This window comes from Vollenhovia emeryi, unplaced genomic scaffold (assembly GCF_000949405.1).
Source record: "Vollenhovia emeryi isolate VEMERY1.0 unplaced genomic scaffold, V.emery_V1.0 DF939136.1, whole genome shotgun sequence".
In the NCBI taxonomy this organism is placed as follows: domain Eukaryota; kingdom Metazoa; phylum Arthropoda; class Insecta; order Hymenoptera; family Formicidae; genus Vollenhovia; species Vollenhovia emeryi.
This window is the reverse complement of record NW_011967230.1, coordinates 1,301,129-1,314,277: the sequence shown is the minus strand read 5'-3', so window position 1 is coordinate 1,314,277 and position 13,149 is coordinate 1,301,129. Positions and strand designations below refer to the sequence as shown.

At 34.0% G+C, this 13,149-nt stretch overlaps 1 protein-coding gene across 5 annotated transcripts in view; it reads left to right on the top strand.

Annotated features, from left to right (window-relative positions):
- LOC105567596 (TBC1 domain family member 24) overlaps window positions 1–13,125 on the top strand; it is a 39,370-nt gene extending 26,245 nt beyond the window's left edge. For 2 of the 5 annotated variants that reach the window (XM_012022558.1, XM_012022559.1), the window contains exons 2-12: window positions 1,092–1,561; window positions 2,224–2,412; window positions 3,244–3,368; window positions 3,920–4,066; window positions 4,945–5,079; window positions 5,472–5,690; window positions 6,950–6,979; window positions 9,970–10,056; window positions 12,097–12,255; window positions 12,517–12,746; window positions 12,971–13,125. In XM_012022558.1, the coding sequence (XP_011877948.1) occupies window positions 1,195–1,561; window positions 2,224–2,412; window positions 3,244–3,368; window positions 3,920–4,066; window positions 4,945–5,079; window positions 5,472–5,690; window positions 6,950–6,979; window positions 9,970–10,056; window positions 12,097–12,255; window positions 12,517–12,746; window positions 12,971–13,112 (1,830 nt within the window). In that variant the 5' untranslated portion in view covers window positions 1,092–1,194 and the 3' untranslated portion in view covers window positions 13,113–13,125. The remainder of the gene's footprint in view (window positions 1–1,091; window positions 1,562–2,223; window positions 2,413–3,243; window positions 3,369–3,919; window positions 4,067–4,944; window positions 5,080–5,471; window positions 5,691–6,949; window positions 6,980–9,969; window positions 10,057–12,096; window positions 12,256–12,516; window positions 12,747–12,970) is intronic. The other 3 variants (XM_012022560.1, XM_012022561.1, XM_012022562.1) reach the window with 3 other exon arrangements.
- The last annotated feature ends 24 nt before the right edge of the window (window positions 13,126–13,149 follow it).

Genomic DNA, 13,149 nt, shown 5'->3' with positions numbered 1-13,149 from the left:
GTAGTTTGTCAAGTGGATACGTAAATGACATTCACTAGAAAAATGTATACTTCAAAGGGTTAAATCGACCCGAGATCAAATTGTCCGCGTCTCTCGCAGGCTCCTATTCATTTCATCGGCGTTTAATTAAATCGGTCAAGAATTCCTCGCAGCAAAACGACTATGTATAATTTTTGCCGCCCCTGATCTAATCTCTCTCTCTTGTGCTAAAAAAATGAATAATCCCGTCCACGTGAACCAAACGACACATGTATTATAAGTTAGTCGTGGATTAAGGGTAATCAATGTCGCCCTGAAGGGCGTATATCGCAAACGTATGAATTTCAGACTGAATAAAGTAAAGTTAGGATCTGACTAGGGCAGTTTGTTACGGGAAGGGAACGTAAGAAAATTTATTTGTTCGTTACTGCTTGCGAATGTAGGCTGAAGTAATAAGATAATTTGATAATGTTTGAAGAATAATTCTGTACCTCTCACAAATGCAAGGACACCTTTGCTTCTAATGATGATAGTAATTGAACTTTGTCTTCCACCCCCGCTCCAGTCAGGCTTGTTTTAAATTGATTACGCGAATATGAATAATGACATTCTTATCCTACGCGCATTCCTCTACGCGAATATGAAATTCAAATGACGAATTTTTGGTGTCGTGGGAAAACGGCAAAAGTAGAAATAATGAATAATAAAGAAGTGCGGAGTGAAGACTAGTTTGATTGCATGTCGCCAAGTATAAGTAAAATATTCACGGAGAGAATTTTTTTTCTTAAAATTAAACTAAAAATCTTGTAATCGTGGAACATTTTGAAAAATTTTATAAGTTCTTTTTAATTTTACTGTTGAATTATTTTATTAGTAAAATGTATGATAAAATGTCACAATGCCCATGTCCCACGGTTACATGATTTTCAGGATGAATTTTAAGAGAAAATTCTCTCCGTGTATAATGTGACATCATCAAATTGCCCCTATCTTATCTCGCTAATTGTAATACAAATATAATACTTGAAAATCCTTTCTATTTATCTACAGTACTCGAAAAGTCTTCGAAATCGTCCGTTTGTACACCCTAACCGTCTTCCCTCGTCTTTCAGATGAAAATTGAAACGTCCCAAGACATGACGTAGACAGCGGCAGGTGCGTGAAAAATCGCCGGAGCGGCCGCCATGAAGAATCTCGTGCCGTAGTTGTTGAGCGATGTTAGTGACTGCCTCCCCGATGGACAATTCGCCGAACACGCTGTCGGTGGTCGAGGAGGAGGCGACCAACGTCACCGACATCGACGACGCGTTCCCGCCGCATGTCGACACCAGCAACATCGTCATCCAGCCGGAGTCGCCCACCAGCAAGAAGCAGGCGCTCAAGACCTTCGCTGAGGTTAACACGTTGCTGCAGGCCGGCAGGAAGCGGGAGGCGAAGCTGCTCATACGGGAGAACGCCTGGCCACTTAACAACAGCATCAGGACGCAGCTCTGGCCGGCGCTCTGCGATCAGCACGCGCACGGCAAGAACATGCTCGACGGATTCTACTGGGACATGGTGAACCAGGTCTTTGGAACGACTGGTCAGTAAATGCATTTTGTACACGGGGAGAAGTTACTTTCAAAATTTACCATGAAGATCGTGCAATCGCCTGGTACTTCGAAGAAGTTTTACCAGTAGAATGTATAATAAAATTTCAAATAACTCACAAAATTCTCCAAAATGCCATGTTGTCCCACGATTACAGGCTCCTCAGATAAATTTTAAAAGAAAATTCTCCCCGTGCATACCACGAATCCTCGGCCGATGTTCATAGTTCGTTCTTTATATTCAAAACCGTCTTAAGTACAATCTTAAAATGTTATAAGCGAATCGCACAGCGATATTTAGGACGGCCTTGAAATAAGGATGGACTGAACTACCGGTCTTTGACCTATATTTTCGCTACACCTGTTGTCAGCGCATTTGTACCGGTCACAAAAGGATCATAGAGCGGAATCTGAGAGCAGCGCGATTGTAAGATCAAACTTGGTTCACTGCACATCTAATTAATGCTCTCAACTTGGGAACACGCTTATGAAAATAGCGCTGAATTCAAGTTTGAAATTATTGCAGAAGACGTAATCAAGGTGCGAGCCAAGAAAGATAAAGCCCCAAGTGATAACCTCGCCTCTCGCGGTACAATCCAATAAGAAAGTTACCTTGATCGCGTCCGTCGTAAGATTGGAATTATTTTGTTTGCAGAATTACCAGAAAAATCAATCATGCTGCCGCCGTTCGTCGATAGTACGCATTGCTTGTCTTACAATTTGACGAGGAAGGGCAGAAACGTGGCGGACAGAATTGTATCTGTACTGGGATATGCTTGTCCCGACATCACATACAGCCCATCCCTTTATCCGTTAACTGCACTTCTCTTACATTTTGTGCCAGGTAAATTAATACTAGGTCAACAATAACTTGATAATAACTGGACACATCACAAAGGTTCAGTGTTTGCTTTACTTAAATTAAGGACTTATGTAAAATGTCGGCTAATCAGAATTCTTCAATGTCGCCAGCGGTAATTAACAACGTCAGTGTTTTCTCGGCCATACACACCTGGCATCTTTAATAATACAGAAAATTTAATGCGAAAAATATTACCTCAGCCAGGATCTGAACCTGGACCCTCCCTACACTCTAGGCGGGCGTCTCACCAATTCGACCACCGAGGCATATGCCAGGTTCAAACCCCCCTGGCTGAGGTAATATTTTTCGCAATAAATTTTCTGTATTATTAAAGATGCCAGGTATGGTCAAGAAAACACTGACGTTGATCAAATATCGACTTCAAATTAGTCACGTTTGCACTTGAAAGAAAGTATACTTGACATAAGATAACCAACATAAAACAGGTATATCTTTTTAGTAGTTAACAGTAGACACAGTGTCAATTTGATGAGTTTTACATTCGACGTAACTTTTCAATCTTTATTTTTCTCGAAAAATACATTTTAGATGAAAAAGTGTTATTCAATATTTTCTGCTTGTGCCGTAATAATGAATAGAGATATTAATTAGTTATTAACGTTAGTTACTTATGAGTAGTTGATAATTTATGTAGTTCTATTCCTACTTAATAATAAACTTATTCGTAAATTAGACTTGCGGAATACTGTTTCATATATCTTTTAATTCTTGTGTTATAGTCTCTGAAATAAGTAAATTTATGGTAAGGATTTTGTTTACTTCCATTGAACCGCTACTTATGTTATTTTCCAGAGGAGGAATGTTACCACTGTATGGCTACTTTGGTAGCTGCCAAAGAGAAAATGTTCATCACGCAAACCAAACTCCTTTATGAAGTTACGTGGAAAACGGTAGAACAAATCACTAAGAAACACGTCGTAAGTGATTCCTAAAATTTAAACTTTAGAAAATTATATTTCTCCTCAATTGAACGGTTTACTTTTTCTCTGTTGCTTTAAACCGTCTTGATTTACCGTTCGTCCTTTTAAATTTTAAATGTATAAAATAAAAGGATAAGAATGCATATTATCTGTTTATAAGTTTATTATTCTGCCGTGGTACTCCATTTGTCATATCGAAGTAATCATGGTGTTTATTCCTAGTATAAACCTTAAAGAGAAAAAATGTCCTGTCTTTAATATTTTCGAAAGAAACTGCTCGTAATATTTTACGTAAGACTTGTATTTCCACCTCAGTGTCTTATCTCATGGTAGAATAAACTTCTTTATCTAGAGATATATATATATATATATCTAGATATATATATATATATATCTTTCAGTTGATATTAGTCCAGATCGATATATACATGTTCATTAAAATGGTATAAAAGAAATTTTCAGATATAAAATTATTTACAGCAATAGACTTCTAGACGACATTTTTGTGCGTGTGTGTAACGTATGTTTTTCAATTTCACGTTTTCAAGAAATCAGCTGCTGTACATTTAGCGAGGCATTGCTCCGGCTCAAGAGCAGAAAGAATCTACATGGATTGGATCTGGTGGATTCTTCAACTTCTTCCATTTCAACATCTAGTCAGGGTTCTGGACTGTTTCCTTCATGAAGGCATTAAGGTAAGATTACATATTTTAAGTCTGACTCTATCAACGGCCATTATAAATTGTATTGCCAAATCTACTTGTATGTAATTAAAAATTCTAGTCTTATATTGAATAATTTGTATAGGTGGGACACAATTGGTTCAAATCGTTTGAACGATAGTCTAAAATTTGACTGTTTAAATAGTTTTGACGTAAGAAGGTCAAGTAAAAATAATATTCAATGCAAAGAAAAACAATCAGAGATATAAAAAGATAGAGAACATATGTCGTATTTTCTTATAGTATATATTAGATTACAAAATGTGAATTAAATTTTTTGGTGTTTCTATAATAGACAGTTGTACAAACTGTTCGAATATAAATATCTAATTTTACTGTAATGCTTACACTGTAATAATGTAAAACACTGCAATAAACAAAAATACACTGTAAATGCTTACATAAAGATTCGAACAATTATAACTTCAAGAAGGAAGCTTGAATTGTTAGAATCACCCGATTATCGTAAATTCCGAGTTCAAACTGGTTTGAACCGCCAACCGGAAAATTCCGAACTTTGATTCTTGCTATGCATTCAAGAAATCAGTCTGAGAACAGTGGCACGTGAAACCATCCATCTACCGCACATATGAGAGTGCGAGAAAAATTGGCGTTTACCCAACCGACAGATAAAGATCAACCGTGTGTTATGTGTACTGTGCAATGCACTTATATTCTAGAAATAGGACAAATGTTAAATTTGACGTTTGACTTAGTGCCAGCGGAAAGTTGTTTTGCGAGCATTTTTGAGCATTAACTATATCGTGCATAAAATTGTTCTTTTTGTCGCGAATTGTTATAGAATATTGTTTTAACAATTATTAAATTGTCATTAATCCTTTTGCTTTCAGGTCTTTTATCGGGTTGCTATGGCTATAGTTTTATTATTTTATAAGCACTCTTCGCCGCAGAATTCCGAATGGATGAATGAGATTTCGAAGAATGGGATAGATGCTGCTCTATCGAAGTTCTGCAGACAAATGCCAGTAAGTAACAAAATCTAGAATAGATTGCGTGTAGCGGAAGTATTATAGACTATTATAAAAACTAAAGAGATTTTACTTAAACGATATAATCTATTATATAACATAAAAAAGCAATGTTGATGCACAACAACATTAATATGTATTATTAAAGAGTAAAGGAACGATTAAATGTTACATTTATATTTAAATAAAAGTATTTTACACGTAAATTAAAATAAGAATGTTCTAAAAGTACATATCTAAATTATACATATATATTTTCTAGAAAAGCTTACATTTAGAATAAACTTGAAGCTGTATTATTGTATATTTTCGCATCAATATTTTATAATCTCACAAGACTTTAAATTCTGAGGAATGCTACTAAAAAATGATAATTCATCAACTTTCAGGTGACACCCGCTAAATTTCTGCGCACCGCTTTTGGGATACGCGGACTCAGCTCAGCATACATATCACGAGTATTTCTGCGTACAGAAATGGCTCTGAAGAGCAAAAGCGTCCTAACAGGGTCCCGATCCTTGGCTAGGTCACGCTCGACAGACAATCTACCTACCAGCCAGTCCCAAGTCAACATTCAAATGATGTCGCACACACTCACGATACGAGAAGTATGTTATTCATCCATTTCTTCCTTTTTCTTAACGCAATTCCACATTTGTTTGCATCTATTAATAAACATTTGTTGATTGTTGTATCTACTAATCACGATACAATTGAAGAATTTTAAACCTCTTACAGTTTATGTAAATATTACAGCTTGATAAATATTTATGTAAATTAAAGAGTAAAATTATAGTCTGATAAGCAGAGTAATTAATGTAATTACTTATAAATCTGTATTAAACATAAACCATTATCTGTAGAAATATTGATTCCATCAGAAATGAATTTTGCTATAAATACAACTGGAACATAATCATAATTTTAATTGACAAAGTTTTTACAGGTACAAATATGAAGTATTTATAGTTTTACTAATATGCAACATTTTGTTTCAGCATATGTAACTATCCCCTTTTATTTCCTAAAACAAAGGAGACCATTTAACCTATTATATAAATGCAAGCTTTATTTGTTGTATACCTATCTTCTGCAATTTAAGGAATGAAAGGGGATGCTTATGCTGGGGGATATCATGTATAATTTCTTTTTGAAATGAGAATTGAAACCGATATAATTTCGTTGAGTTCGATTTTCGATGTTACAGGTATGCGAGAAAAAACCTTATGCCGATTATCGCGTTTCGTTAACTCACGGATAAACGTAAGGATCATTATTGCATGCCGACGATATCCAAATCTTAACTCGATGAAATTTCAGAAGATTCAGTAAATCGTATATAATACAACCAGTAAGGAAACAATTTCCCGTGGAAAAAAAAACAAATAAAGTAAATACAAGAGAAGTGTTTTTATCGAATTTTATTTCTTATATTTTAATTACATAGTTGCCGAAAAAAAGAAACATGTTGAGTATATCTATTCAGTAGTACTGACTTCTCGAAGTGCAGCAATCGCAAATGTAATGGCTCTGAAGAGGTATTGAAAGTTCTTTTCAGTTGTAACTAATTGTTATAAAAGATTCGACATATAAGTATCAATGTATGTATAGTCAAATAAACGTATATTCAGAGCAATCTTCTCTGGAAAACTACGCAGTCTGAAAAATTTATTTACATGTTCTTTCAACCGTTTCTTGTTTTTTTTACGAGAAATTGCTCTCTTAAATTGGTTATATTGCAATTTACTGAATATTCTGTATACTTGGTTTCAATCTTCGCTTTGTACAGCCCAACGTGTTAAAGTAGTCTCTCTTATAGGGTTCGGTAAAGCCTTTGAGATCTCTCAATGATTCCATTTGTTTTCAGAAAGAATGTGAAGACACGTACAAAGACAGGGTATCGTATAATTATCTTTTTGGGAAATGTGTTGTCAGTTTCACGTGCTCTGCCCACCTCCATCTTTACTCCGCCGCCCCCCCCCCCTCCCTTTCTCGGATATCATTTATATTACATTCATACTCTACACGTACTCACTCATCGCCATACATTTGTCGTGCCAGCTTTGTTGCTGTTATTTATCCATCCGCAATGACTCCTTTAATACATCTTCCACTATCAACGGCAGTAACCAATACTCGCGTCAGCAATGTATACTGCAACGCATAATGTGAAATTCTCGCTGGCTTTTTCAGTGTCGCTCCGCGTGTATCACTGCGGATTGCAATCACGAATGATCTATAGCAGTTCGCAAGATCAGCATTCAAAAGAAAATAATTCAGGAACTTTTGTAATCAAAAGATTAAATTAGAGATTTCTCTCAGACGTAACTGTCTTATTCGTCCGTCACGTTATTCTTTCTTCTTCCTTCTCTTAACAGGATCATGGGATTTTCGTAGCGTCTTTTTACAGCTGTATTAGATTGTGAGTCAGAAAAATAGTGTTTTTCTTGTGCTATACATCGAGATAAATCAATTCCTTCATGTGCCGCTATTCTGCGTTTGATAGTATAAACTATAAGTTATTAAAATATACCAGAGAAACTGTATTAATTGTGCCTTATTAATAAACAAAAGCGAGAGTATTAAATATTTATATGCGTCCTACACTTTCAAGAATGTATTTTATAATAATAGATTAAAGCTTGTATATTCCTTGACTTATTTTACAAATCTATTCTATCAAACATGACTAGAAGTATGCGAAAAAGATTAATATATTTCGATGTGTACAAGAAAAAAATTATGTATTTTTTTCATTTCTAACGTTATAATTCTATATGGCTGTATGGGATATCAAAAGTCTTAAAAAAGGAAAACGAATTAATACCTTCGAAGCTTCAGTTTGTAATTTATAATAATATGGTAGTCTCTTGACAAACGGATCGATTGTATTTTTAATTATAATCGAGAAAATCAGGAACCACTAAGCCATGAAAGTATAATGCAAGTATATATGTAAAAGGCAGGATCTTCAACTATCAGTCAATCAAATGATTTTAATCGAGCTTTGCTTGGCGAACGTTTAGTGCTAGTCTCATTCCTTTCAGTGTTATTTGTTAGAAACTCAAACCCTGTTTTCTTGAATGCTATTTGGTATTGATTCAGGTATTATACCAACTTTTCGAGGATGCTTTCTTTAAATATAACTTTATTCACATTCATCATATTTGTTGTTCGAAAACATCTCTACATGTTTCTCCGTATTTTCAAATCCATGCTACAAGAATTTGTAATTCGACTAGTACACAATAACAATGAAAAACAGATATCAAAATCACATTTTTCAGTTAATCCTCAAGTGGCTTTTACTTTCATTAGGAAATCAACATAAAGCTTGAGAACATTATTAAGAATGTAGAGCTTTATTTCCAAGATAAATAATATCAAAAATTGTGGAACAAATTATATATGTTCATCATATCTTTTTATATCTTTAGAAAATCGTCTTCAAGCTTACTACACGGTTAAAAAATTATTCGGTCATTCTGTCTCTGTGTTCTAATATAATCGAGGGCATCTCTTTTATCACATTGGAAATCAATATCGTCGACTATTTTGTCTGCCAATATCTTAAAGAGACCTGTAACATTTCGGAACAGTATTTGAAGCAGTATGTGGTTACGATGTGATAACAATGTGCGCATATTAAACAGTTAATTACTTGGAATATGCTAGCTGTTTATGTTTCGCTGCATATAATAATACAGTAATCAGGTGTTAATATAAAAGGAGAGCTTGCTTATTGTCACCAGTAATGATTAAAAATTGAGACGGGAAACTTATAGTCAACCCAACTGGCTAATTATTTAATTAGTTTATTACACAACGTTTCGACCCTTTATTCTTTTCGAGTGATACTGCAAATCAACAACTAATATAAAATTTATTAGTTAATATAAAATTTTAATACAAGGTAGCAGGCTTCATTAAATTAAATAAAGTAGGGAATCTAAAATACATTTACATTGAATATCTTTGTGTACAGTGTGTACAAATTTTATTTTAATTTACAAATATTTCGAATTTGAAGGATTCACTACACATATTAAATCGAATAATGAAATCTTTTGCAACTATTATATATATTGTATATAACATATATTTAATAATTATTATATTTAATAATTATTATATTTGCGTGTATAATACTTTATATATACACATTAGGAATATCTCTCTGTACTCGCCAACGTCATCATTAGATCGAGAAATAAAGATTAGAAGAGGAAGACAAACGTACAGTTTATAGAAGGAAAAGTATTAAATGTAGGACTCTGAGGTACTATTTTGCTCAAGTAAGATAATCATGAGTTCTTAGCATCGTCGAAGGACCCTGCACTCAAATTTTACACCCTAAAAATGTGTATCAATCACACAGAAATGGACATAACAATTGATCAAGTTATCTATTAATCCGTGGGTCGGAAGAACAATCCTCGACACATTTCATAAATGTGACTTCTATCGAATACAAGTTGTAGCATGCAAAGAAACCTGATTTATTTCGATGTATAGTGCAAGAAAAACATTTACACGATTTTCCTCCTCTGATGTCACAATGCCATGTACTTAATTGTAGTGAAAGGGATCTTACACCGTTCTAAAACGTCCAAGATAGCCAATATTAAATAGATGAAATTCTATGCGACTATTCGTATCAAGTAAACGTAGTATTTACACCCCCTGTTCTTTTGCGTAACATTTTCGTTACATAAAAAGAAAAGTATCGAATCTCCATGGAACGTTTGTGCAGTGGGTAAATGCAAAGTTCGCATTGGTACTATTAGTGCCCAGCACTGTACACATCGATGTAACTGACGTGTTTGTGCTGTCTTGTGTTGTGCTGCCTTCACTGGAATGACGGATTAAATGGTACCGGGTGTGTAGGGCGCACACAGTCCTGGACCACGCGCCCTATCAATGGGCGTTTACCCCATACAAAGTATATGCTCCCAGATCCTAGACATGCCTGATGTAAGTACTCACACGGACGTCCTTTCATTCGTGAAACTGAGCTAAGATTCAAAAGCTCCCGTCAATAGTCATAGGTCTTTACTCTGTGGCATGTCTATATTGTCGTTGGTGTATATGCAATCGCCCTAAAAATATGTGCGGAGCTTGGCAGCAGGATTTGGCAATTTTTTCGTTACAGTGGCACACACAGGACTTCAAGTAATAAATAGAATACAAAAATAAACTTTTAACGTTACCACTTCTTTGCAATGGATTAGGCTCTAACGTCTTATAAATGAACACCTCAAACAACTAGCATTCTTCCCTAAAAATGTTTTCATCACTCTATGGAGACGCTACAAATGAGAATGTTTAATGAAGATGTTTAAAATACAATCTTGATATATCTTTTAATTGAAAAATAACATATGGTAGCAAACACAAGAATTAAATCGAAATTTATCAAATAGAGTCAAGTAAAATGTTCACGAAAGTGCTAAGGATTTGTAAATGTAAAAAGTGTTCATTTACAGGATATTATTTTTGAAACTTAATGCGAATTAAACTCATTATAAGTAAGTAACTATAATGAAAGATTATTCCTTTTTATTATATTATCTTACTTATTGCTTTTTCAATCTTGTCATTCTTTTACAATAAGCTCAAAAAAATCATCAGATTCCACTGTCAAATCCTGTATACATAGAATGTTTCGAAGTAAGATCGAAGTATCTTTATATGATTGTAGAGGGATTATATAATCCCTGTGGTTATTTTGAGATAGGGTGAATGATCGGAAAAGGTTTGCGCTAAGGAATCTCTCGAAATCTACGAGTTGAGGTACCGTTCGAAATGGGAATGAATTCAGTTGAGAATAAAATAAGCAGATGATATTTGCAATTAAATGTTCTTGTTAAATATTTCCTTGTATTGGAGGAAGAAAGAGTGAAAGAGGAAACTTAGAAAAACAGAACATGCCGCCCGAAAAAAAAAGAATACATTTATCATCGCTAGCGCAAGAACCCATGTTGACGTCTCGATAACATTCATTTGTATTTTTATCTCTAACCGATTGATGCTATCCTGATTGTTGCATGACGAATGATATTGCACTGATTTGCAAACGATACGGATGTTTACTTTCGGCAGCATACTAGCGTTATTTCTCTGTGTGTTTTGTTGATATCTCACATAAACGAGATAGAAACACATTTTGTCATTAGAATTAATGTTTCTTTGTAAGAAAATATTTGCGACATTATAAACACTATAAATAGGCAATGTTCTACTTATTTTTGTACCGTTTATTTTTGTATAGAGATATACGTATGTGTGTATGTATATGTAAATGTAGATAATTCTGAGATATATACTTCATGATGTTAGAATATATAATTACGAATTAGCACATTACTGTACATTAATTATAGATAATTTATGCACAAAAAATTACGAGATAAATATTAAATTGATTGTTAATTGTGTAAAGTTCTAGTAAAAACAGAGTTAAACTTCTTTGCAGCATGTAGTCGGTGTTTCAGAAATACCTATTATATTCAATTAGATTACAAATATATTTGTATCACAATTATATCTTTCACGATTAATACTATTATCTAGAAAACAAATGATTGCCAACAAAGATTTCGATATTTTGCTTTATTTTGGAAAAACACAGTAAATGTAAGAAAGAATAGTAAAGTGACAAAAGATGAGATTTTCAACAAAAATTGTTTTTAATCTTTAATAAAAAGATATCAGTTAATTTTATGTTTTTCACTGATTATCTCATTGGAAAAATGCATCAAGCAAAGCACGGTGAACTTTTGTCGCCAAGAAGATACAAAAGTGTCAATCTTCGTTAACATATCAGTTACTGTATTTTTTCATAAAATAGTTGATATAATTATTTTAATTTAATTTATCAGTAAAGCGCATGTTTTATCGTGAGTTAGTCTGCTCCTCTTGAATTATTAGTAAGCCATTAAAAACTAATGTTTGTACAGTTATAAAAACCATCTTTTACGTTTATTTAATTATTTGAATTTGTTTATTCATCAGTTATTTACCTTATGGTCGTGGCTACCGATGAGGATCACGATGTACCAGCCTATCTTGTTGTACACGACCGAAGAACATGGATGCTCCTTGACGACGTTCTATGTGCGAGTTGAGCAACATGAACCGACCCTTCTGATGATAAAAACCTGTAATAATGAGGTGAGTATTATTAAAATTATTTATCTATTTAATATGCGCTAATAAACAATATGTTTAATGATTTTACACGTAAATTCTTATTTACGTTTCCCATTAATTAACACGCGTTAAAAATTATATAAAAAATTTCTGTAAATCATTTTAATAAAATATTTGGTAACATCAGGTTGAGTCGAAAGAAGATATTAATGTTTTTTTTTATACAGTTCGAATATTTTATCTTGCGACTGAATTTTGTAATTTTTACTTTGTACCTTTCAGGTATTTGGAGCTTACTGTTCTACTAGATGGTGCGAGCGTAATTTAAAGGACGATAAGGGTCAGCGACAAGCATACTTTGGTACGGGTGAGACATTCCTGTTCAGTTTGTATCCTGAACGATCCAAGTATCCTTGGGTAGGCATGGATTCATCGCACAATGACTCAAAAGTACATCATTCAGCCGAGCTATTCATGGCTGCTGATTCGAAAATGATAACTATCGGCGGCGGGTAAGTTTTGTTATAATTAATTAATGCTGGTAAATTGTTTAAAAATGCTATTGTGCAAAGAGAAAAGAATATGGAAAGAGAAATATCTTTTCGTTTTGGATGCAATAGTAATGTATTTTATGCGAAATAATTTACATTAATTATAGACAACAGTATAACACTATGCAATGGCTCGGGAAATTCAGTAAATTGCAGCAATTTATTGAGCTACCATTTAATTTCAGGGACGGTCAGGCGATCTGGATGGACGAAAATATAAGATTCGGCAAAACGGATCGATGCTCGACCTTTAACAATCCACCTCTCTGTGCTAGTGGTGACTTCGAGATCAGAGTGTTGGAGGTGTATGGCTTCGCCGGTGCCTGAAGAGGGAAGAAACAGCGGTGTATTAGTTTGTTTATTC